This window comes from Urocitellus parryii, chromosome 4 (genome assembly GCF_045843805.1).
Source record: "Urocitellus parryii isolate mUroPar1 chromosome 4, mUroPar1.hap1, whole genome shotgun sequence".
NCBI classification, from domain to species: domain Eukaryota; kingdom Metazoa; phylum Chordata; class Mammalia; order Rodentia; family Sciuridae; genus Urocitellus; species Urocitellus parryii.
The window spans coordinates 47,820,193-47,846,538 of record NC_135534.1 but is presented as its reverse complement, the minus strand read 5'-3'; the positions used below and the strand labels follow the sequence as shown (position 1 = coordinate 47,846,538).

Below are 26,346 nucleotides of genomic sequence, written 5' to 3'. Positions count from 1 at the left end.
ATAAATAAAAACTGTCCTTAAAGAACTTTTTACTGTATGGAAACTCAAGTTACTGTCATTTTTCTAAATATTCAAATACCAAATATTGACTTTTATTTTAATGATCTTATTATTTTTATTAATTAAAATATTCATCCATATTCAAGTCAATTTCCCATTCAAATAACAGAATTAAAACAGTATAAAGGATACCTAGTCCTATTACAGATTCTACTCTTTACCATAAATAAGATAAGGTAAAAATAAATGTTCACTTAGCTTCTAAGATACACTTTCTCCCCAAGTTTGGCTTTACATATAAAGAACACTAATGGAGAACTTGATCAGACACCATGCCTAGACTTTTTGACCCTCAAAAGATAAGGATACATATATTTGCAAGCAATGTGTTTACATTTTACCAAATAATTATCAATTTGGGAATAACAACTCCTTATTCTATGAGCCACAAGAAGTAAAATATCCAACACTATTCTGTTTTGATGCTTCTGTGTAAAAGCTAATATAGATATAATAAAGACACAGATGAAAAGTCAATAAGAAAAACCCCCTAACATATCCAGTAAGTACTAGCCATGAAATTATAAAACTATGAACTCATATGACAGAGAATACATAGTACTAAGTCATAACATCATTTTTCCTTTAAAAATAATGAAACTGGTGATTTTCGTTTGCAGTATGATAAGTACATAAGGTGTTAATTCTTCTGGGCTATGCTTAAAAAATTATTTAACATTCAGGCCATTATTTAGCATACAGCTGGTTAGCAGTTTTCCACTAACATACTGGCTCATATCCCACTTTTTTTTTTTTTTTTCTGGCACTTACCTGGAGCTGTAAAGGGCTGAGTCCAGAAGCAGCAGCAGCTGCCATTGTTGATGGAATGAACTGTACAGGGTAGTTATCACCTGTCGGAAAGAACAATGCATACAGGTTTAGACAATGCATAGGGAATAGCAGCAGACAAGTACAAACATGGTCCTTGGATTGCTTGAGCTCTACAACATCGCTCTAAGCCCAAACATCTGCAGAAACAAAAGGCTTAGTTGGGCACAGACTTGCAGTGCTGCCTTGGAACTTTTTGTTAACAGATAGCTGGTAGGCAAACTGGCAAAACATGAATGTGATGTTAAAAAAATTTAATGTGCAATTCAAGCATGTTCTCTCCATTACAAATCTTGTAATACATCATTTTTTTAAGAGTAAAAAAATATCTTAAAGCCAGGCTGACACTTAGTACACTATGAAACCACTGAAGCTTTTCTATTAGAACAACAAAAAGTTTTGGCTTGGTAGGCAACACAGAGAATTAGAGTCCAAAAAACACTATCAGTTATCGACGGGCTATAATTCTCAACTTTATTTTATAAAAAAATAAAGAAAATATTTTTAAAATATAACCTCTTGAATATTATATATATATATACATATATATATATATATATATATATATATTTTAAATATATATATGTTGTGTGTGTGTGTGTGTGTGTGTGTGTGTTTGGTTTAATCTCTAGTACCATACTAGTGGAAACAAGTACAAAAATCATGCATATAAAGCACTGATTAAACACTCTTTGATAATGATTTTATTAAATAACCACCATTTTACATGGGATATCTACACTAAAAGCCTGGTAGAGATTGAGCATGTTTTAGCTAAGATCAATGTTACATCTCAATGTGTTTGTAACTCCAGCCATTCTAAATAGAGGACCTAAGTACTTTCTGTGACCTAAGAACTGAGGATGTGGCCAGTAACCCAAAAGCCAAGAGGGAGTGATGAAGAACATACTGTGACAATGGTAACTGAACTAAAAATTAATATTTGTGGATAAATTACACAATTCCAATGATTAAATGTAGTGTCACTTTGGCTTCACTACTTATTTAAAGTCAGTGTTATGTACTATCTCTAGGCTATATTTTAATAGGCTGTTCCTCCACACATTTTTGACATTTATAATTATGCTATTTTGCATGAACTTTTCCACACTGAAAGCTGAATGTAATAATGAAGAGACATAATATAAAGAAGCCCAGTAACAAAGGTAGTCAACTGAAAGCAATAAAACCTTTTTTTTTTTTTTTCTACATGGACACTAATACTTGGAGCCTTCCCAGTGTCCCTGGTTTCTTGGAACTCATCCCCTTGCCACATGAAGTGCTACTCAGCTGGCCCAATGTAAATGTTAAGTCGCTTTCACTTTTAACAAATTGTTAGCTTCTAATCTACACAGTCTCTTTGCATCATATCCATAATACCTCATCAGACCATTGAGCACAGTGTGTGCCTGTACACAGTCCAGTAACAATTGGCTTCTGATTGCATATGGAGTGCCGCTACAATGCATTCACTAACACTACATTGTGCTGATCTCCTATAGAGTAATGTTCAAAATATCTGATCTTGTTTTTCCCCTTCCATGAGGTTGATTTTAGTTTGCAGTACTATATGAGCTTTTTAAAAAAGATAACTAGGCCAAATTATTTTTTATAGTAAATGACTGTCACTTTATGCTTAAATAATTCTACTGATCTTCTTGATATTTAAACTAAACTATCTGAAGAAAAAAATATCCTAATCTAAGTCAAATAGTATTTCCTTGGTTGATATCATACCAGGTTAAAAAAAATCACAAAACGATGCTGAATTAATGATGTTTCAAAAATAGGGGGGGAAAAACTCACCATTCCAACCATCAACATGGACTGCCTTCCAGAACATTTTAGAGCTGTTCTTTAAATATCATGCATTATTCATACTAACTCTAAACCACAATCCCCCTCCCTGTAAGTTTAATACCAGTTGCTTTATTTGTACTAAAACATTTTTCATGTCAAACATATTTAAAAAAATCAAACTCTAAAAGAATTCCCCGGGGCACTCCTTTCTTCATAGCTGTCATGCTTCTATGCTATGAAATAGCTGATTTTTTTTTAATATAGTTTTTGGCTTGCCGGTTAATTTATTACTATCTCTACCACACCCTGTAGTACTCTCCAGCTCACCTGCTAGCTACAAACAGCTTTCTTCCCACTGTTGACAAGCATATTTTAAAAACATTTTTAACCTTTATGCGGGTTTGAATCTGCCTATCTGAATAGATCTTTAGAAAGCTATTCCTCTGGCACATATCATTGTATCAATAATAAAAGTAAAAATGAACACATTAGTGCAGCAGAGTATGTCACAGAGGATGATTAGAAGAGAGGAAAAACGGAAAAGGCAGGAGAGGGAGACGAAGGTTGAAAATGGGAGAGAAAAATCTCAGAGGGGCAGTGACTTAGGGTAATGTAAAGTTTAGTTTTTTTGTTATTTGTTTTGTTTTTAGTAATGAAGTTTCATGTGCTTCCTCCTACCACCTTTAATTTTCTCTGCGTAAGAGTTGATTGAAAAAAGTTCTCAGTGGTTGACTTGGCAAAGAATCAGTCAACATGTTGCAGCAATTTTTTTTTTTCAAATTTGTCTCTGGATTTGAAATGCTTGCATGAGGACCTATTCTTTTAAAATTTGCACAAAGAAAGATGAAGCCTGTTGGAACAGGTTGACTTTAGGCGCTATGGTAATCTGGCCCTTGCTACCTCTAGTATAAGAAGACAACCTCCAAATACCAAAAATATGAGAAATAATACCCATTCTGTAAATTCAACTTTCCAGGCTTTTAGATATTCCAGTTGACTTTTTATCTGAAGGTTACAGACCAAATACAAAAACAGGATTAAAGGCCTATGGAAAATTTGCTTGACATTAATTTCACTTGTTAGAATGGGCAACATTCTTTTGGAATCAAAGCAGCTCCACAGCAAGAGTCCCTAAATGAGAGGAAGTAAATTCTTAAAATTTTGGAGTACAGAAATTAAGCCAAAAGTTAGTAGGACTTAATGACAGAGGAAAGGAAGCTTGTATGAAGAACCTAGGACCCATTAGACTCAGGGTACCTCCCGGAAGAAAACTCCTAATGTGTGTAATTCAGATATAAATTCTGTTTTTTAAAGAGCAAAAAATCCTATGGGTAAAATTCTGTCGATTCACTTTCATACTTCAGAAAAACAAATGATCAGAGACTTGTAGTATCTTGAGATATTAATTTCAGATAGTAATACATCTTATACTCCTCCCAATATCTCATTTAGAGATATTGGGAGGAGTATAAGAGAAAACAAAAGAAGACAAGACAAAACAAAACAAGAGCACAGAACAAAGAGAGAGGACTCATGAATTCCTCAGTAATTGCACTTAAATGGGAATCCTGCCTCATACCTCATATTCCACCCTCCAAATGTGCTATCCATCTCTGTATCACAAATTATTGTGATGGCATCATAGGATGATGACAAGTTGCCCAGCTAGCACCCCACTTTTAAGAGCTATTGCCATTCTTAGTACAATGTGGAAATACCTGAATCACAACTACTGATACAAACTTGGATGTATCATTTTGCATGGGTCTTCCTAGAGGGATGTATTCAGTATAGCAAACTATTACAACTCCTTCGTGCTCTGAGGTAATATCATAAGTCTGAATATATCTTTGTATAACATAACACTGAAGCAAAACTTCAAAAAACAGAACCTTCAATTTGTTCTGAAGACAAATGGATAAAAAAATTAGAAAGGATTAGGATGTATATTTCTGAGATCATCATGCTCTTATTTCTGTGGCTAAATTTGTACTTTTCTATTCATTGGAGAAAATCAATGATGAAAAGATTCTTGATCCCAGGATTTTTTCTAAGTTCATCAGCATTGTTTTGCATACCTCTGAAGAGACTCAGAACCAGGGATCTATCTTAATTCCTTCGTTCATTTCATAGCTTCATTCAGACTTTTGAATATCAATGGAATTTGTCACAATGGCAATTAAATAATTGAATATGAATGAACTGATATAAATTCACCCCCATTATAAGAAATCAGCTGAAAAAACAAACAAACAAAACAACTCAAAGTACATGCCTTAATGAGAGCTCATCAATGATATGGCCTCCATATAGGAAGAGGACACAGAATAATGCCTGATGTTCATAAAACTAAGTTAGTTTATACAAGTGAACATATCTTCTTTCTGGACCTCAACATTCATTTAAAACTGAGAGTGCTAATCAAAGAATTCCAAGAATACTTTCATTGCAAGTAGACAGATTTAATTAATCAAGTATTCCAATAGTAGTTACACACCTCCACTTTGAAATACTCTGGAAGAGAGGAATGGCTGGCTGTATGTCATTTAGATAAACTCACAGATAAAAATCACATTTTTATAGCAAAAAGTGTCAGATATTCTGAAACCATGTTCCCAAGAGTGTGAAATATCAAATTGGAGAACTTTAGTCTGAATTCTATCTCTGCTATTTTCTAGATGTTAAGTCTTTGGAAAAGTTAACATTTTTGGATTTTAGTTTCTTTTCTTCTAATGAAATAGAGACAATACCACTTACTACCACATATATCTTAAAGTTATTATAAGAATTAAAAAGGAATACACACACGGGGGATATCTTAACAAATAAAAGGTGCTTAATAAAAGAAGCATTAAATAACAAGTGTAACAACTATATACCAACCAATTAGACAATTTAGATGAAATGGAAAAATTTCTTGAAACAAAGTAACTGATTCAAGTTGAAATAGAAAATTTCAAGACCTATAACAAGAGGTTGAATTAGCAATCAATAACCTCCAACAAAGAAAAGAGCTCTCACCTAGATGGCTTCACCATGAACTCTGCTAAACTTTTAAAGAATTAACATCAATTCTTCTCAAACTCTTATGAAAAATACAAGAGGAGGGAACATTTCCTTATTTGCTCTCTGAGGCCAAAATTACCAAGCAGGAAATATATCACAGAAAAAGAAAAATAAAGACCAACATCTCTTTGAAATAAATGTAAAATCCTCAACAAAATCAAATCAAATCCAATGGCATATTAAAAGTATTATTCATCATAACAAGTAGTATTTATCCCAGGCTTGAGAGAATAGTTCAGCATAAGCAAATTGATCTAATATATCACAGTATTAGAAAAAGGGAATAAAACCATATGATCATTTCAACTGATGCAGAAAAGGCATTTGACAAAACTTCAATACTCTTTCACGATAAAAACTCTCAGAAAACTATGAATAGAAAGAAAATTTCTCAGGATTATCAAGGGTTAAAACTCATGACTAACATCATACCCAATGGTAGAGGACTAAAAGCTTTTCCTCTTAGATCAGGAACAAGACGAAAATGCACACTTTCACTGCTGATATTCAATGTTATGCTGGAAGTTCTATCCAGTGCTTAGACAAGAAAGGAAATAAAATGCATCAACATTGGTAAGAAAGTGGTAAGACTGTAACTATTTGCAAGTGGTATATAGAAAGTTGCAGAACTATATACAGAAAAAATTTAATTCCATGAGAAAGATGTTAGAGTTAATAAACAAATTCAGTAAACTTGCAGGGTTTAAGATTAACACACAAAATCAGTTACATTTCTATATACCAGCAATAAACAATCCAAAAGGAAATGAATAAAGAAATTTCATTTATAATAGTATAGAAAAAATTTTAATGGTATGTAGAAGAATTAAATATTTAAGAACAAATCCAACTAAGGAGGTGAAAATCTTATTATGATCAAATCTAAAAACATTGCTAAAAGAAACAGAGAAGACACGAAACAACCTAAGTATCCACCAACTGATGAATGCATAAAGAAAAGTCAAGCAACAATAAGTGCTGGCGAGGATGTGGGGAAAAGGGTACACTTGTACATTGCTGGTGGGACTGCAAATTGGTGCAGCCAATATGGAAAGCAGTATGGAGATTCCTAGGAAAGCTGGGAATGGAACCACATTTGACCTAGCTATCGCCCTTCTCGGTCTATTCCCTGAGGACCTTAAAAGAGCATACTATAGGGATACTGCCACATCAATGATCATAGCAGCACAATTCACATTAGCTAGACTTTGGAATCAACCTAGATGCCCTTCAATAGATGAATGGATTAAAAAACTGTGGCATTTATACACAATGGAGTATTATGCAGCACTAAAAAATGACAAAATCATGGATTTTGCAGGGAAATGGATGGCATTAGAGCAGATTATGCTAAGTGAAGCTAGCCAATCCTTAAAAAGCAAATGCCAAATGTCTTCTTTGATATAAAGAGAGCAACTAAGATCAGAACAGGGGAAAAGAGCATAAGGAAAAGATTAACATTAAACAGAGACGAGTGGGGGGAGAGAAAGGGAGAGAGAAGGGAAACTGTATGGAAATGGAAGGAGACCCTCAATGTTACACAAAATTACATATAATAGTTTGTGAGGGGAAAGGGGAAAAAAACAAGGGAGAGAATTAAACAACAGCAGATGGGGTAGAGAGGGAAGATGAGAGGGAAGGGGAGGGGGGATAGTAGGGAATAGGAAAGGTAGCAGAATACAACAGTCATTAATATGGTATTATGTAAAAATGTGGATGTGTAACCGATGTGATTCTGCAACTTGTATTTGGGGTAAAAAATGGGAGTTCATAACCCACTTGAATCAAATGTATGGAAGATGATATGCCATGAGCTTTGTAATGTTTTGAACAACCAATAAAAAAAAAGAAACAGAGAAGACATGAAACAACCTAAGTATCCACCAACTGATAAATGCATAAAGAAAATGTGGTACGTTGATAAAATGCAACATTATATTTGTCCATTAAAAAAATGAAATTCTATCCTTTGTGACAACATGCATGGAACTGAAGGTCATTATGTTCAGCAAAATAAGCCAGACATAGAAAAACAAGTACTACATAATATCACTCATATATGGAATCTTAAAAAGTTGATCTTTTAGAAGTTGAGTAGAGAATGGTGATTACCAGACGCTAGGGAAATTAGGGGGAGGAAGATATGGAGAAAGGTTAATCAATAGGCACTAAATTATAATTAGGAGAAATAAGAACTGGTATTTTATTGCACAGGAAAGTGACAAGAGAATGATAATGTACTGCATACTTATAAATTTAGAAGAAATGATTTTAAATGTTTTATCATAAAGAAATGAAACACATTTCAGAAGATAGATATGTTTGTCCTGACTGAACATTATACAATGTATACATGTATCTAAACATAATAAGAATGTAACCCACAAATACCCACAATTTTACATGTTAATTATTTTTTATTTTTTTAAAGGAATTAAATAAGATGAAAATAAATGGAAAGAGGCATCTGTGTCTTGGATATGAAGACTTGTTAAAATGTCAATAATACCCAAAGAAATCTATAGATTCAGTACAATCCCTATCAAAATTACAACATTTTTCACATAAATGGAAAAGTCAGTTCTCTAATATTTCACATGGAATTATAAAGGGCCCCAAGAGCTAAAACTTACTACAAAGCTACAGTTATTAAAACAGTATGGCATAGGCATAATAAAAGATTTATAAAACAACTGAATAGACAGCCCAGAAATAAATTCTCCCATATGTGGTCAATACATTTTTTTAAAAGGGTACCAGTACTACTAAATGGGGAAAAATAAAGACTTTTCAATAAATTGTGCAGGGAAAATCCTATATACACATGCAAAAGATACATATTCAATTGGTATATTTTGTATAGGTTTTTACCTTACATTAAATAGAGAAATTAATTCCAATGGGTCAAAGGTTTAAATTAAGGAGATTAAACCATAAAATATTTAGAAAAAAACATAGTGGTAAATTTTCATGGCACTGAATTTGGCAATGATTTCATTAATATGACACCAAGAGCTTAGGCAACAATAAGGAGATAAATTAGATTTCATCAAAATTAAGAACTTTTGTGCATGAACAGATACTATAAAAAACTAAAAGATAATCTACATAATGAATAAAATATTTGCAAATAATATATCTGAAGGGTGTTATTATACATTATATATAAAGAATTAAAACTCAATGACAAAAAAACTACCCAATTAAAAAATGGGCAAAGTATATAAAAATACACTTTTCCAAAAAAGATATACAAATGGTCAATAAGCAACTAAACAGATGTTCAACACCATAAATCACTGGGAATTATAAATCAAAACCACAAAGAAATAACATTTCTTTTACACCTCCTAGAAGGACTAAAATGAAATGTATTTTTAAAAAATGGAAAGTAAGTATTGGCATGAATATTGGGAAATTAGAACACATTTACAGCTGATGAAATGTACAATGGCATGATTCTTGTGGAAAACAGTTTTACAGTTTCTCAAAAGATTAGAAATAGAACTACATATGACCTTTCAAGTCTACCCTCAGGTATACATCTAAAAAAACTAAAAGCAGGGACTCAAACAGATATCTATGTATCAATGATTAAAGAAGTATTATTTGCAATAGTTAGAAGTTAAAAACAACTTAAGTGTGTCCCCTAACCAATGAATGGGTAAACAAGATATGATATACACATACAATAGAATATTATTCAGCCATTAAAAGTAATTAAATATTGATGTATGCTACTATATATGGCTGGACCTTGAAAACATTATGCTTACAGAAATAATCCAGATACAGAAGGACAAATTTTATATTATTTCATTCATATGAAGATCTAGAATAGGCAAATTCATAAAGAAAGATAGTAAAACTATAGTTACCAGAGTCTAGGGGAAATAGAGATAGTTGTCATTTAATGACTGTGCATTTTGGGGAGGGGGATGTGAAAAAGTCTCAGATATAGACAGAGGTAACAGTTATACAACATTGCAAATAATGCTGAGTTGCATAATTACAAATAGCCAAAATGATAAGTATTGCGTATATTTCACCACAATAATAATAAAAAGAAGCATTTGACATACTGTAAAATTGTCAGGTATGTCAAATTGGTCATTGATCAGAGTGATACTGTTACATCTAATGTTCAACTTTGGACCACATTTATAATGGATAATGACTCAGTTTAACAGACCAATTAAATTTACTCAGTATCAAGATCAGATTTTACCTGAAGGTGAGTGCTATATAATTTCAAAGAACTTTCATGTATTTAACCAAATTTAATTTTCACACCTACATGAGTAATGGAGCAAACCATGACTTTTTCAGATAACATAAAAGCAAGGTTCAGCATAGTTAAATAACATGTTCAAATACAAATAAAAGAATCCATGTGAAATATTTAGCACAGTGTTTGGCACAGTAATCATTCAGTAAGCTTTAGCTATTGTCATATTATGGATAGTGAGTAAGTGGAGGATTCAGAGCAGGTGAATATCCTACTCCAAGGGACTCCTAGGAAATTTCAAGGGTGCTGCTCAGCAGTGATCACTTAAACACTTCCAACTACACAAAGCAACGGGTCAGCTGCATCATCCCTGGAGCACCAAGGAGGGAGGCTATTTGAGGTTTTTACTTTTCAGGCAAGTTGACCTTGATCTGATATACTCATTAGCAACAGTGAAAGATGTTTCATCTTTTAATTTTCTCAAACATCAATGCTTAAATGTGTTTCTCTTACCCTTGATTGCTGCATCTTTTAGTATCACACCATAAAAGAGCAAAGCAACTAAAAGTCTGGTTTATGTTCCTGGCCCTGATGATAAGTTCTCATCTAAAAGGATGCCTCTAATTATAGAACCAATATAAGAATAAAAATTTAGGAATTAAAACAATGAAGCTATTTCTAGAGAGATCAATCTGAAAAATGCTCCTCGGAAACTGCCCAATGCCTTTGAGCAGCATGCCTGCTCAGCAGCACATAGAGGAGGAAGAGCTTATGTGGTGTTCATTGAATACTGAAACCCTGAAATTCCCAGAACTATGGGTCAAATCACCTGGAGTGAGTTGGGAGTGGAAACTCAGTTCCCCAAATTAATTTTTTCACATTGCCATAAACTGCAATTAGAAAAATTCAACTTTAATAGTTAATGTCACCTGAAAGTGGTCCTTGCTCTTGAAAATCAAGAAAATTATTCAAGCAGCTGAATCAATACATTCAATTCACAAACATTGTAGAATTGTTTCAGGTTCTGGGAAGATGGAAAGGGAGCAAAAGGAGGCAAATTTATTTTTTATTTAGAAAGATCAAAGTAGAGCTTGTTCGTCCTCTTACACAGTATACTAAAATATAAATCATGACACTATTTCCAGGTTTTTATATATGTGACTAGGCTTCTCTCTTTTAAAAAATAGCCATTGTCTCATATACATTTCAAGTGAAGTAGTTAAGCTCAGTCTAGGGCTAAAAAAGTTTGCTTGTCCAGACTCTAGTCCAATAGTTGTCCCCAACTCATGTGAATGATAAAAACTCTGCATAGACTGTCTCCTGAGTTTATCATTTCTCTACTAATAGCATAAGAATGTATGTTTTTAATTAACTTTAAATATGACTTTTATATACAAGAAATCTTAGAGTAGCCAAAATTTAGAGTTTGGCTTAAATTCTTTGATATAACTTAATGGTTACCAGAGAATACCTCATTACCAGCCTTGTTTGTGACCAAAAAATTTTCCACATATCCAAATTCAAGTCCTGCCTAACTCAACAGGTATAGTCAGCATAATCAAATACAGCTTTGTTATCTTAGGACACTACTCTGGGAAGTATTTTGTTCAACAAAAGCAACTAATTCCTGCACAGTATTGTCCTGGTCTCTAAATTCTTCTCAGTTATGTTTTATGATCTCATGGATTCTATTTGAGAAGACTTACTTTTAAATGATCTAAATTTGTTGGATATAGAGCAATATCTTCTCTCACAAAAACAATACCACATTTTTAACAAAATTAGAAAACATGGTTATAAGATATCTACAGGTAGCAGAAAATAAAGCCTATATTTGATTTTGAAATGTGGTTAATTTTAACTTTATAAACACTGAAATCAAATATACAGTTTCCACAGTATATCTAAAAAGTTTCTGGGGACTGGTATAGGGATGGCAACTGAGATTCAGTATAAGAGAGCAAATTTAGTTTATATCAATATTCCATAGAAATCAAGATGAAGAAATAATCAAAACAACTTATAGAGATCAGAAAAGGACTGAACCAAAGCACTGATGAAAGCATATTCTCCAACAAAATATATTTCTGTGCTTAATATAGATGCCAATTTAAGGGGGAGTAAAATTTCTGCTCTAGAAAAATGAATTTTTAACAATTTAAATGGCACCATTTTCCTTCACTCAGGCATCCAAAAACCTTTTGGGAATATAGACTTAGTATCCTTTATCCAAAATGCTTGGGACTAGACATATGCAGATTTGGGGGGTTTTCCAATATTGGAACACTGATTAAAGACTTTACTAGTTGAGAATCTCTAAGATGAAAAAAAATCTAAAATCTGAAATAATTCCAAATCCAAGGTGCCAAAAACATGCACTGGAGAAAAGATAGCCTCTTCAACAAATGGTGCTGGGACAACTGGAAATCCATATGCAACAAGTTGAAATTAAATATCTCTCATCATGCACAAAACTCAACTCAAAATGGATCAAGGACATAGGAATAAAACCAGAGACCCTACATCTAATAGAAAAAAGAAGTTCCTAATAAGACTCCTTTGGTACAAGAATTAAAATAAACAATCAATAAATGGGATGGACTAAAACTTAAAAGTTTCTTCTCAGCAAAAGAAACAATCTGTAAGGTGAATAGAGAGCCTACATCTTGGGAGAAAATCTTTATCCCTCACATTTCAGATAGAGCACTAATACTAATCTCTAGGGTATATAAAGAACTCAAGAAGCTAAGCACCAAAAAAAAAAAAAAAACAACAATCAATAAATGAGCCTAAACCCTGAGCAGACTCTTCTCAGAAGATGATATACAATCAATCAACAAATATATGAAAAAATGTTCATCATCGCTAGTAATTAGAGAAATGCAAATCAAAACCACTCTAAGATTTCATCTCACTCCAGTCAGAATGACAGCTATTATGAAGACAAACAACAGTAAGTGTTGGCGAGGATGTGGGAAAAAAGGTACACTCATACACTGCTGGTGGGACTGCAAACTGGTGTAGCCAATATGGAAAGCAGTATGGAGATTTCTTGGAAAATTGGGAATAGAACAGCCATTTGAACTAGCTATCCCTCTCCTCGTTCTATACCCAAAGGACTTAAAAACAGCACACTACAGGGACACAGCCACATCAATATTTATAGCAGCACAATTCACAATAGCTAAACTGTGGAACCAACCTAGATGCCCTTCAATAGATGAATGGGTAAAAAAAAAAATGTGGCATATATACACAATGGAATATTACTCAGCAATAAAAGAGAATAAAATCATAGCATTTGCAGGTAAATGCATGGATTTAGAGAAGATAATGCTAAGTGAAGTTAGCCAATCCCAAAAAAACAAATGCTGAATGTTTTCTCTGATATAAGGAGGCTGATTCCTAGTGGGGTAGGGAGGGGGGAGCATGTGAGGAATAGAGGGGTGGGAGGAAAGGGAGGGGGAGGGTGTTAGAAATGATGGTGGAATGGGATGGACATTATTATCCAAAGTACATGTATAAAGACAGGAATTGGTGTGAATATACTTTGTATACAACCAGAGATATGAAAAATTGTGCTTTATTTGTGTAATAAGAATTGTAATGCACTATGCTATCATATATAAATAAAAATTAATAAAAATTCAAATATTTTTAATTTCTAAGAAGTTTTATTAGTGCACTATAATTACACATAAGAGTGGAGTTCATTTTGACATAATAAATGCATTTAACAGTTTGTTTATTCTCAATCCCTGGTTCTTCCATTTTCTTTAAGAAAAAAAAACTGTGGAATGAAAATTCAAGTTTTTTGAGCATCATTTTGGCACTGAAAAATTTTCAGATTTTAAAGAATTTTTACATTTTCAAATTAGGGGTGCTCAACCTGTATTAGTTTGACTCATTTGCATTTGAAGACTTTTCAGTGAGCCCTTAAATCAGTCAATCCTAGGACTGGGGGTCTAGCTCAGTAGCAAAGCACTTGACTAGAATGTGCAAGGTCCTGCGTTCAAACCATCCCCCCCACCATAAAATAAAAAATTAACCAATGGCTTACACATCTATTACTCTAATCACTTGAGATCCACCAAAGACATCCTACCTTTTCTCACAAGGTTGTTCTCTACCAAATGTAAAAGAGTAGTCAACAGTAACCAGCAACCAAAATAGATGTTAGGTTTGTTTTTATGCTATTTAGTAAGCTTTTTTACCCAGAATTTTAGTACAGTGATTTATATTTTATAGCTCTAAGAAAATTAAAATGTCTTTGTTCACTTTATAAGCCACATATACAAAGAAACTACTGCATTCAGATTTGTTGCACTCAGATTTGGTGGTTAATATAATCGGGTTAATATGTTAAAAAGAACTTGACACAAAAATTATTAATGAGTACAACAAGGTCACTACTTCTGAGCTGAGGTCACTTACAAAGAATGCACAAATGAAATTAAGGTTGACTTCTATTTACTTGACTATCTTCTTACATTGGATTCCTTTGGCAACATATCTTTAAACATTTAAAGCTCTGTTTACAGGGAGGCTCTGAAAGAAGCTTCAAACCATTATGCCTCTAATTGAATTCCCCAGGAGTCCAGTAAACTCAGAGGAATAAAGAAAAACCATAACATTTGCTAAATCATCTCAAAACATATTTCATTGCAAGGTTATGTGGCCTGTTTTTTGAGGTTCAAAGATGAATGAGAAATATTACTGAATACTTCATTATTTAGACTAAAATAAAAAAGAAGTTTACCTATTAGTGGTAAGCAAATTAAACCAGTCCAGCTTAAACTTTTTTTTTTCTGTCAGATTTCCCCCAAGAGAAATCTGACAAAAAACAATAACAACATTTTATATTTATATGTGACCAGTCTCCCAGACTATGAAAGTTCTCAGGAGGAAGAAAAGGTCTTTAACCAAAGACAATTATTCACAGTGAAGGTATGAGAGAGAGCTGACAGAAATTTTGTAGTCCTCAGGGAAAGCAGAATTTTATCTTTGAATTCAGAACTGATAAAATAAGAGAAAATAAAAGTTTTAGCAACTAATTCGTTTATTAAAATGTCCCCTCTTCCCAATTCTAATTTTACTTTAGAATAAGCTTTTATGATCTTTTTTATTCAGAGTTTCCTTGCATGCCCCTGTGTTTGTTGTGACTACTAAGCAAAAACATGTGGATCTGAGAAATTCCAAAAGAATGTGAAGTCTCTCTCTACTTACCTGGTTTGTATGTTATTCCAGGGGGGAAGAGGAATCCCTGTTGGGCAGCAGCAGCTGCTGCCAGGGTCCGCTGGTCATGTGGAAAAATTGGGATCATGAGCGGAGGCATGTGACCCTGAACCTGCTAAACAGAAGAGAGCCTATGATCAGACAGAGAGCAAATGTATGCCAAGAAGTCTTTGTTTCTCACTCCTGGTGGTGTGCTGGTACCCACATAGCACCTACCTCTCACCTCATTTCAGATATTAAAGCTGAGAAAAATTCAGGCAAAATCCACTAAATCTTTTTTTTTTTTTTTTAGATTCTGTTAGCATATCAAGGACATAACTTAATTGTAAATTTGCCTCTTTGTTTCACCAGAAGGTGGTTAATGGTTTTCATTTCTCCTATTTGCTTTTAGTTTCCTTCTTTTTTTATAAATAAATAACTAAAAGAAATAAGTTTGCTTCTTTTCTTACACTACAATGTTGAGAGGTTTTGCCCTTTCACCTGCTTTGCATTCTGTGCTTTATTTTGAAAAGCGTATTTAGTATCCTATCCTTGGTCAGAAAATAATGTCTAATTGTTATATATTCCAAAAGCTGTATCTATCTATCCAATTTAGGTATCTTATTTCAAAGCCTCACTGCATTATATTAAACATATAGCTCTTCAGATTTAAGGCTACTACATCTTGGCTTCCAATTAAACTAATATTCTTTGCCATACACACCTCGATGTAACATATAAATTGCTTGTCTGGCTAAGCAGTTTTACAGCTTTATGCACTACCATGTAGCTCAGTAATTATGGAGTTGTATTCAGAGAGCATTTCATAATAAATCCTACTATATCAAATTTCATTTGACCTCAATAAATGTATCAAAGAGCACAAAAATGCAAAATAGAAAATCTTTACTCTATATCAGTATTTGTATTCCATATAAAGAAAATAAGAGCTATGACAGAATCATGCTTGTGGAAATTACATTTTAATTTCCTAGTTTCCTTCTTTACTCTATGCATGCTGCCCTGATTCCAGGATAGCACAACAGGAAGGTTTTATCTTGGCTTTGGGGACATGATTTGGGGTTGGACTATAGGACTTTTCTCATTTAAAGATCAAAACTGTAATGTACCAAAAGAAGTGATCTGTTAGCTCAAACAGGGTCTTTGGCCTCTTTACTAGAAAAGGGCTGCACTTTATCTTAAGAAATAAACCTTTACCAATAATTCAACCAGTCCCAAACCCTTCCCCTGTCTAAATTCCTAAATCTTCTCTTTAGGCAAAATTCCATACACTGGTTGATGACCCTGCTTAAATAGCACTGACTTGCCTTGTCCTGTCCCTGTTCCCTCCACAACCAGGAACATAGTGCAAAAATATGTGGGTCTAAGAGGTTTCATTTACCAACAGTTTTTCTCCAGGGAAAGCCCTAAGATGTGGGTTAATAAAGGGCAAGCAAAAAATAAACACTTTACAGTATTTTTCTGAATTCATTTCTCAGGAAAATCAACTTATAATAAAAAGGTCTTTGTGCAATTACTACCTTGCCAGTGGGGCGTGAAAGAAACTAGCTTTGAGCAGCTATTTCTTACATTTTAGCTGAGGTAAGCCCAAGTTTTGTACATAAGAGTACAAACTTAACCTGCTTAAATTGAAGCTGATCCCCTAGTGTCCAGGTCTTGCCTTTAACCCTGAAGAAATGCACTCAACTTGCTGTTCAACTCCAGTTTGTTGTAACCTAATACAAACCTGAAATGTGAGAGATGAATGCACTGTTTTATGCCAGAAAACAAACATGGTATGTTTGTGGGTGACCATCATTAAGTGCAAGAATACATCAGAGGAAATCATTTCATTCTTCTCTAGAAATATAGTTTTAGCACATACCTAGAACATAGGGCAGGTGCCTTGTGCTATAGAGAAGCAAGAAATCCGAGCATCATCTCTGTTTATTCTTTCCTTCTTTCATTTAATGAACATTTATTAAGTCGTTACATTAACTATTAGGGGTTTTGAGAAATAGCTGAAGAAATTGGGGATACTTTTCTTGTGACAGAAATGATATCAGGTTATTTTTAAATATTTGAAGAAATGATGTGTGGAAGAAGGATCAGATTAAGACTACATGATTACCAAGGAAAGAACTAGGTTCAAATGGAAGATATTTGGGGAAAGTTTAATACAAAGAAGAAATTTCTACTAATAAATTATTCAAGAATTTTTAGTGCTATTCATTAAACAGCATCTTAGAATGAATTTTTTTTTCACATTTTCACATTGATTACCCAAGTTCTTGAGATGATAAGAGAGTGTAAGGGGGTAAATGACAATTATGAACCAAACTTCAATTGTCTATGTCCATGAGATAACTAAGTAAATTATCTATGGTCATTTTAATGCCAAAGAATTGTAAATGTTTTATATTAACATAAACTGGAAGAATTTAAGGAGGTTACTTTCTGTCCATCATACTTTACAAAGTAGGATATGTTAAAAACGTATGCTATTATCCAGAGGCTATTTCAATAAGTTGAGAATCACAGTTAAAAAGGAGACAACTAGAAAGCAACAATAATGACAGAATCATAGAATAGGAATAGAACTTAAGAGAAGATCTAAAAAAAAAAAAAAAAACCAAATAACCCAATCTATAAATGGTCTAAGGAACTGAACAGACACTTCACAGAAGAAGAAATACAATTGATCAACAAATATATAAAAAAGTGTTCAACATCTATAGCAATTAAAGAAATGCAAATCAAAACTACTCTAAGATTTCATCTCACTCCTGTCAGAATGGCAATCATCAAGAACACAGACAACAATAAATATTGGTGAGGATGTAGTGAAAAAGGTATGTACACTCATACATTGCTGGTGGGACTGCAAATTGGTGCATCCACTATGAAAAGCAGTATGGGGATTCTTCGGAAAATTGGGAATGGAACAACCATTTGACCCAATTATCCCACTCCTTGGTTTATATCCAAAGGACTTAAAATCAGCACACTACAGGGACACAGCCACATCAATGTTTATAGCAGCTCAATTCACAATAGCTAGACTAGAAAATCAACCTAGGTGTCCCTCAATAGATGAATTGGTAAAGAAAACGTGGTATATATACTCAATGGACTATTACTCAGTTTTAAATAATAGTGAAATTATGACATTTGCCAGTAAATAGTTTGGAGAATATCATGCTAAGCAAAATAAGCCCATCCCATAAAATCAAAGGCAAAATGTTTTCTCTTATATATGGATGCTAGATCACAATAGGGGGGGGGCATTAGGGAAGAACAGTGTTACCTTAGATTAGGTAGAGGGAAGTGATGGGAGGGGAGGGGAGAGGAAGGCATGTGGGGATAGGAAAGATAGTAGAATGAAACAGACATTATTACTGTATGTATATATGTGACTACATGACCAATATGATTCTGCATCATGTACACTCAGAAAAATGAGAAATTATATCCCAACTATATATGATATATCAAAGTGCATAAATGCACTCTACTGTCATGTAGAACTAATTAAAACAAATTTAAAAATTAAAAAAAAAAAGATGATTCAACCTTATAGTTCTCAAAATGTAGTACCTAAACAGCAACATTGGCAACTATGGTACATGTTTAAAAAGCAAATTATCAGGCTCCACATCATACTCATTGAATCAGAAACTCCAAAAGTGGGTTTTAACTAATCCAAAGTTTTAACTAAAGCTTTATTAAGAGCAGTGATTCTCAAATTTAAGTGGACATTGGAATCAACTGCTGAGCTTGTAAAACAACAAAAACAAAACCCAAACAAAACCCACAAGTATTTGGCCCCACCCTCAGGGACTCTGAATCAGCAAATCTAAAGTGAGGCCCTAGAGTGTACAAGTACATTTCTAACAAGTTCCCAATTGAAGTTGGTACTGTGGCCCAGGGACCATTCTTTGAGAATCACTAATCTAGTCCACCCTTAACAAAACATAAATATGGAAGTAGATGGCTAGAGAAGATTTAAAAAAAAGTATAAGCTAAGGCTACAAATCCTATAACAAAGCTGATCTAGAGTTCAAAATTGCTAATCACCCTATCAGTGCTTTGCCCATCATATAACATGGACTTCAGTGATTGAAAAGAATAAATCACTTGTATACACTGTTTCAGCAGAGAAAATCTAGAGATATCCAGTAATTTTGTATCAGAGGTGTATTGTTGGAGGCAGTTATGGGGTTGAGTGTTGTCCAATTTAAAAAAAAAAAAAGGTCCTTCCTCTCTCTTATTTTTACCCAAAACACACTTGTTCTCAATATTTACTGCCATTAATTCCAATTGCTTATTACAATATATTCATTAGTAATGATCATTTAGTTTTAAATGATAAAATTGTCCCTAACTTATTTTAAATAAAACAATATTGTGAAAAGTCAAAGTGCCCTTTATTAAAGACAACAGAATATCTAGCAACTAGTTAGCCTGAGAAAAGATGATGAAAAGATCCTCTTTTAACTCTAATTATGGATGTATTAATATTGATGATGGAGATAATAAAAACAACTACAGCAGCTAATACTTTTCAGTGTTTCCTATATGTTCATCACTAGTAAAGTGATTTATAAAGTCCTATCTATTAAAATAGGCATATTTACTGAGAAATAAAAAATTCATTTAATGAGAAAGAGAAAAACCATAAGAGGTTAGGTAACTTCATCAACTAAAAAGTGTTGGATCCAGGATTTAAGTCCACATCAAAGTCAAGGTCAAATTTTGCATTTTTTCTGAAAAGTTTATACATATAAATACCAATTATATGAAACATGAAGTCATCTTTTGCTAAACAGATTTAAATGAGGTGAGGAGGGACTGGGGCTGTGGCTCAGTGGCAGAGCGCTTGCCTCACATGTATGAGGTCCTGGATTTGATCCTTAGCACCACATATATATAAACAAATAAAATAAAGATATTGTATCCATCTACAACTAAAAATATTTTTTTTAAAAAAATTAAGTGAGGTGAGGAAAGCAATTCTTTGTGATAACTGACAGATTTATAAATATAATTGTAGATTATATTAAACAATACAGTGAAATCATATGTACTCTTGACCCAGTTATCGCCAATGGTTGCATCATGCAAAACCATACTATAATATCAGAACCAAGATATTGACATTAATACAATCCAAAAATATTATTCAGATTCCCCCAGTGTGTTAAAGATACCATGTCTTAAAATATTAGTAAGGGTAATGAGGGTCTCTGAATGTTTCCCACTATTTGTATGGTTCAGTGCAAGTGATAGGAGTGGAAAGTATGAGTTAAGGCAATTATCTCCCCCTCTCATAACTTTTCCATTTATTGTACTTACTGTAAAAACTATTGGTCAAATGTGGGACAGAAAATAAAAAGCAAGAGCTAGGTAAGTAGACAAGGAAAGTGGAATGATCATATAATTATCCAAATATTCTCCCCTTATGAAAGCTGTGAATTCTGATCACTGCACTGTGTGCCAGTGTTTAGGGCAGACAAAGAATTTTAAAGATAGAGGAAGCTCCACCCTGCTCTGAAAAATGTAATCCTGCCTTTCCTCCTCTTTCTCATAATCCTATTTTCCCATTTGGTGACACGCCAGAAACGTAGTAACGTTAGAAACAGCAACCTTAAAAAAGTATTTTACTTAAGAATGAAAAATAATAGAATTCCCTTCACTCCATCAAAGAGTAACTAGTCTCCACATGTCTTTTTCAAGAAGTTATCAAAATTTCAAGTAGCATCTTTTTTCTTAAAAGTATAACTTTCCCTATGCAGGAATTCAGAGATTACTTAATTATCTTATAAGTAAAGGGATAAAACTGATTTTGTTAGTACAAAGAGTAAAAAACAATGTAGCCAAAATATATCTCAGCATGAAAACTGCTTTGTTTTTACTGTTTTGGAAGTAAGCACTAATTGGCTGGGTGCTGAATGACTAATGAGAAACCAGGAACCTCATCATGGGTGGAACTTAGTGCATCATGAAAGGAGGAAATAAACTATCTACCCCAAAGCACAACTGTCCATTAATTCTAAGCTTCCACAGTCCCTGACCAAAGTGTCCCCCACTTTGGAGATTGTGGGGAACATATTCGTGATCAAATAGGCTACATGCCCAGAAATTTTAATTGCTAGGGTATTCCTCTCTTCTCTCAGAGAATCAAGACGGCAGCAGATGCATGTGAAACATTTAGGTTCTGTCTCTTCCAATTCGTAAAACAGCATTATTGCATCAACACTTATCCCCTTTGTTTTCTCTGTGCTAAGTTGTTGAAGATGCCATTTTTTGCCATCTGCCCCAGAGCTTCATTAAAGATACATGAATGGGCTAACTGGCCTGATATCTTGTGAGGAACAGGTGCTATTGTTTGTCCCTGAAGACTTGCACTAAAGATATGACTCAGAATACTTGAGAAAGAGCATCTGCAGCAGTCAGTCAGAGAGCAACTTGGCAGAGACCTGGCTACGTGCTAATATGCAAACAGAGTGACACTCAGGGGGGCTCATTTTCTCTTTCATGAAAATTATTTAACTTCTTTTAACGATAGGCAATAAGCATTTGTATTGAAAATCATGGGCATATTAATGTCTGTTACTGAGATAAAGGCAGTAGGCAAGTGAGAATTTTTTTAAATGCTTTATTTCTCAAAAATCATTTCTCATGTGCTTTAATTGGTGAAATCACCTTTAAAATGTCAGAAGGAATGTTTCTGATGTGTGTACATCACAATAAAAAGGGAAAGGGAGACAGAGATAGAAAATACAGAGATCAAGGAAGAACAATCCAGAGAGAGAGAGAGAGAGAGAGAAAAGAGAGAGACATGATATGGGTTCTGCAGACAAATAGAAACAGGGGAGAAGGCTCAATTTCCTTAACAACCATAATTTTATTGCAAAGAATAGCTGAGTCATTTGCATTGTGTCACCAGTGTCAAAGCTGTAGCAGACAGCACAAGAAATAAGTCCCTAGAAACCTTCCATGAAAAGATCAGAGAAGTATCTTCTTCCTGTCCCAAAGCATAGGTCAGGTCAGTACATGGACCTCAGCTAATTCTGCAAAGTTGAGAACAAAACAGTCTCATTTGATAGGATAAATTCTTATCTTTATAGAATACTTGAAGCTTCAAACTTTTGTTATTGTTGTAAAATCTAACGTGTTGACTCTGCTCTGCCCTTCCTTAGAAAGCATAATGAATGCAGTAGTCAATATACTGAACTTCTTGGTTAAAAACAGTCTGAAGCACACGAGGCCTTAAATTACATTACTGCTTTAATTCACTAATTATCTTTCACCAGTAAACTGAGTTTCCTGAATGGCCAGTGCCATTTATATTTCTATCTGCCCCATTCCTCTTATCATAGAAATAAGAAGATAGGAGGCATTTTGTAATAACTGGTAAATGGTTGGAAACAAACCATCAGGAACCTAAGAGCTGGTCTTCTGATCAAAAATTTCCATAAGGTAGTATTGTTAATGCAACTGCTTGAGGTGTTGGGCAGTAATAATTCTCATTTAAGAAGAGAACTTAAAAATGTCTTTTAAGTACATCCCAACATAACCTTGTTGGTTTTTCATATTTCTTATTTAGCAAATCTCTGGCTCTTACACCCATGAAGTATAGAAATCCTGCTTCTAAAAGAATCTAGCTGGATCCAGTAGGAGAATAATCAAACTAAAATTCCATCAGGAACAACTCCAGGATATACATTTTCTTGAGAATTGAGTCCTATCTTCTCAGATGTTTTCCACCAGCATCCAAGGGATACATATTATATAAATAATATAATGGCATCCAGAAAAGAATCCCTTGTTTCTGTTTCTTTCTTTCTTTGTCATTGGTAGGATGTCTCCTTTCCTTCTTTCTTCTCTCCTATTCTCTCTCCTTCCTTCTCTCCCCCCTTCTTTCCTTTCTCAGGTGCTAACAGGATAATACACAAAACATTTTGTTATGATTTTTAACCATTCATCTTTTTAAATTTTTTTCTTTCTTCCTTTTATTTATTTCTTACATACATGACAATAGTGGAGTGCATTACATTCATAATTATCCATTCACAGCACAATTTTTATAACTCTGTATATAAAGTATGTTCACACCAAATTATGCAGTTATACATTAGCTCTCTTATTTTTTTGCATACAAGTCTTAATACACCTTTATACCACCATTTATCATCCATTCATCTTTAATATGCCATGTCTTCCACAATTTGGGATACTTACTATAGTACTCTTCAAAATTCACACTAAAGGGTAAAGAAGACCCTTGAAAAAAATAAAATAAGTATAATATATTACAGTTTAAAAGTATTCTTTTGAAAACTCAAACTTTGGTCCTTCAAAGTCACTTGCTTTACTGAGAACATTAATGAATATCTAAATTTACTCTTGGTTGTGCATTTTTCTGTATATTATTGTTCAATAAAGTTAATTAAAGAAAAAAATCAGTTCCAATAGTTTACTTCTCCTTACTAATTTAGGCTATTGAATATACTTCACAAAATATCCAAACTGTTTACAGAAGAAATAAAAAAGACATCTTGTCACTAGCTTCAAAATGTCCCCACTCCCACCACCAAGAGTAAAACAAATCTATTTGCTATGTCAGTCTTTAAGACAGCTATTTAAAATCCACTACACTGTCTAGCACTTTTAGCTCCCTTCCTTGCTTACAGGAGAGAAACCGTCTTTGAGAGCAAGCACACAATGACTTGATCAAGTCAATGGCACATGTTTTAAAAATCTTTAGATATATAGCCAGAGAGGAATGTCAGACCTGAAAAAGCCAATCTTTTCCTTTGTGTTAATATTTATTTCTATATTTTTAGCATACTGCATCATTTGCTCTATTTGTATTTTTTAAATGGACAAACATCTCATTAATCTACCAGGATCATCAGTAGTCAAACATCATTACTTTATCATTCATTAATTTGTACATGTTCTATTTAAATATTGAATTTTCAAGGAATGAAAAAAAATATGGACTTAACACTGACAGAATCTTGATTCCTATAATCTCATACTTATTTTCCCTTCCTCCATGAAATGAAGAGATTGAGACAGACATGACCTCTTAGAGTCCCAGGAAATGTTATTCCTTAAGAGAAAGAAGAAGTGCCTGTCTTACAGCAACTCTTCAAAAGTCACTTACTGAGCAGCTATTGCTATGTGACTGGTACTATGGTAGGCATTAGAAATATAAAGATGCCTTAGAGAAATCTAAACCTTATTTTATCTGGTAGTGGTATTAGGTTGTTTTTACTGACATACTAGTATAAATCACGCAGTTTGTCAGCTTACTTTAGAATAAGGTCAATAAGAGAAAGGCAAGATTAGCTTAAGAAAAAAATCATATTATGGCAAAAATTCTGTTAGTTATAATTCCATAGTCTTTATATGGTTCATACCCTAAAAATTGTTGAGAGTATTCATGAAGACATAAGTCATATTACTTTCTAAAAAGGATAACGAATGTTAATTAAATGTGTTTAAATTTTCTTACTATGTTTTAAGAAACTCTCACTGGGAGGGAAATAGAATATCCTGGCCATAAAGAAATTAATAAAACATGTTATGCAAAAGTAAAATTTATGATTCATTTGGAATTAGATATCTACCACCTTTTCAATCCATACAAATGCATAATCTTGTCAATTAAATATTATTGTTAAGGTCTAGTAGTATGTTAAAATCACTTTAAAGTGCAACTAAGGAAAATTCATGTGTGTTTATTACTCCTTAAGGATCTATTAGTGGGTATTTTATTCAGATTCGTGCTGTAAAATCTGCATAAACTCAGCATATTGTTATCCCCATGTGTGCATTTGTTTGGTTAAAGCAGAACAGCAAATCTCAATTTTTGCAACTTCTGGAAAAGTCAAGAGAACTAAAACAGTCTTAATTTTAATCAGATACAAACAGTTATCACTACAGAAGTGAAGAGTTGACTATTATGCAAATAGTCACAGTTAGTGGTCACCAGGCCATCACAGAAGACTGAGCTAGTCAATTACTTTGGATATTTCCAAAGACTAGTGAAGATGAATGTTTCTTATTCCACCCTGTCTTATTTTCAGAAAAGTATGAAACATATTAGAGACTAATGATTGTTGTTCTTAAATGGAAACCCTATTAAATACAAAATGATCAAAGTGTTTTGCCAAGATGAAAATTAATTTTTTTCAAATTCTGTATAAATGCTATATAAATATGTTAACATTTGTAAAGAATGTGGCATTCCTTTCTTTGCAAGAACCAAATCCAGATATAAACCTTTCATAAACTTTTGACCTGTAATGAAGGCAATCTGGCTTTTACCCCTGAAGTATTTTATACAAGCTTATTCTGTTAGCAATGACCAGAGTTCAATTATTAAATTCCTCATCCAGAAATGCAGGTTTACATTTTAAACTATAGGTCTTGTTAAAATTATGCACCAGCAACCTAAAGGCAGGGACTTTGTATCTCCCTAGAGCACAGTAAGAGGCCTTGCACAGAGTAGGGTCTCAACAAATATTTGAGAATTCAAGCATGAATTCTTTAAAAACTTTTATTCTCTTATTTAAAAACTAAGCTATAACAATTCTGATGATTTTTTAATCTACTGAATCAAGTCAAAGTCCTTTCATCACTTACAAGTCTCAAATTGAGGCACAGAAATATAAAACTGCTCCAAATCTATTTAGTCAGAGTGATCTTTTCTTTTGACTATGCCATGATCTAACTTTGAAGTCTACTTGTTGGTAAGAAAACTTAACAATTGACTTTATTTATTTCAAGTTTTTTTTTTAAATGTTTGAACACTCCCATTATATCTGTTTAAATGCCTCTATATTATAATTTTAGAGATGCCTCTAAGCCTCTTTAAAAATTTCATCATCATCAATTATAGCCCTACTGACAGAATTGGGTAAGGTGTTCTCACCAAAACATCTAGGAATATAATTTTCAAAAATAATAATAGGGCTAGGGTCATGGGTCAGCAGTACAGTGCTCACCTAGCATGGGTAAGGCACTGGGTTCAATCCTCAGCACCAAGGAAAAAATAAATAAATAAACAAATAAATAAATAGTATTATGTCCACTTACAACTAAAAAATATTATTATGGCTAATTATAATAATGTT

General features: G+C 33.3%; 1 protein-coding gene across 21 annotated transcripts in view; it reads right to left on the bottom strand.

Moving 5' to 3' along the window:
- Sox6 (SRY-box transcription factor 6) overlaps positions 1-26,346 on the bottom strand; it is a 570,577-nt gene that overhangs the window by 114,851 nt on the left and 429,380 nt on the right. For 14 of the 21 annotated variants that reach the window (XM_077798166.1, XM_026399004.2, XM_077798165.1 and 11 more), the window contains 2 exons: positions 15,209-15,332; positions 832-911 (listed from right to left, as the gene is read on the bottom strand). In XM_077798166.1, the coding sequence (XP_077654292.1) occupies positions 832-911; positions 15,209-15,332 (204 nt within the window). The remainder of the gene's footprint in view (positions 1-831; positions 912-15,208; positions 15,333-26,346) is intronic. The other 7 variants (XM_026399008.2, XM_026399010.2, XM_026399012.2 and 4 more) reach the window with 1 other exon arrangement.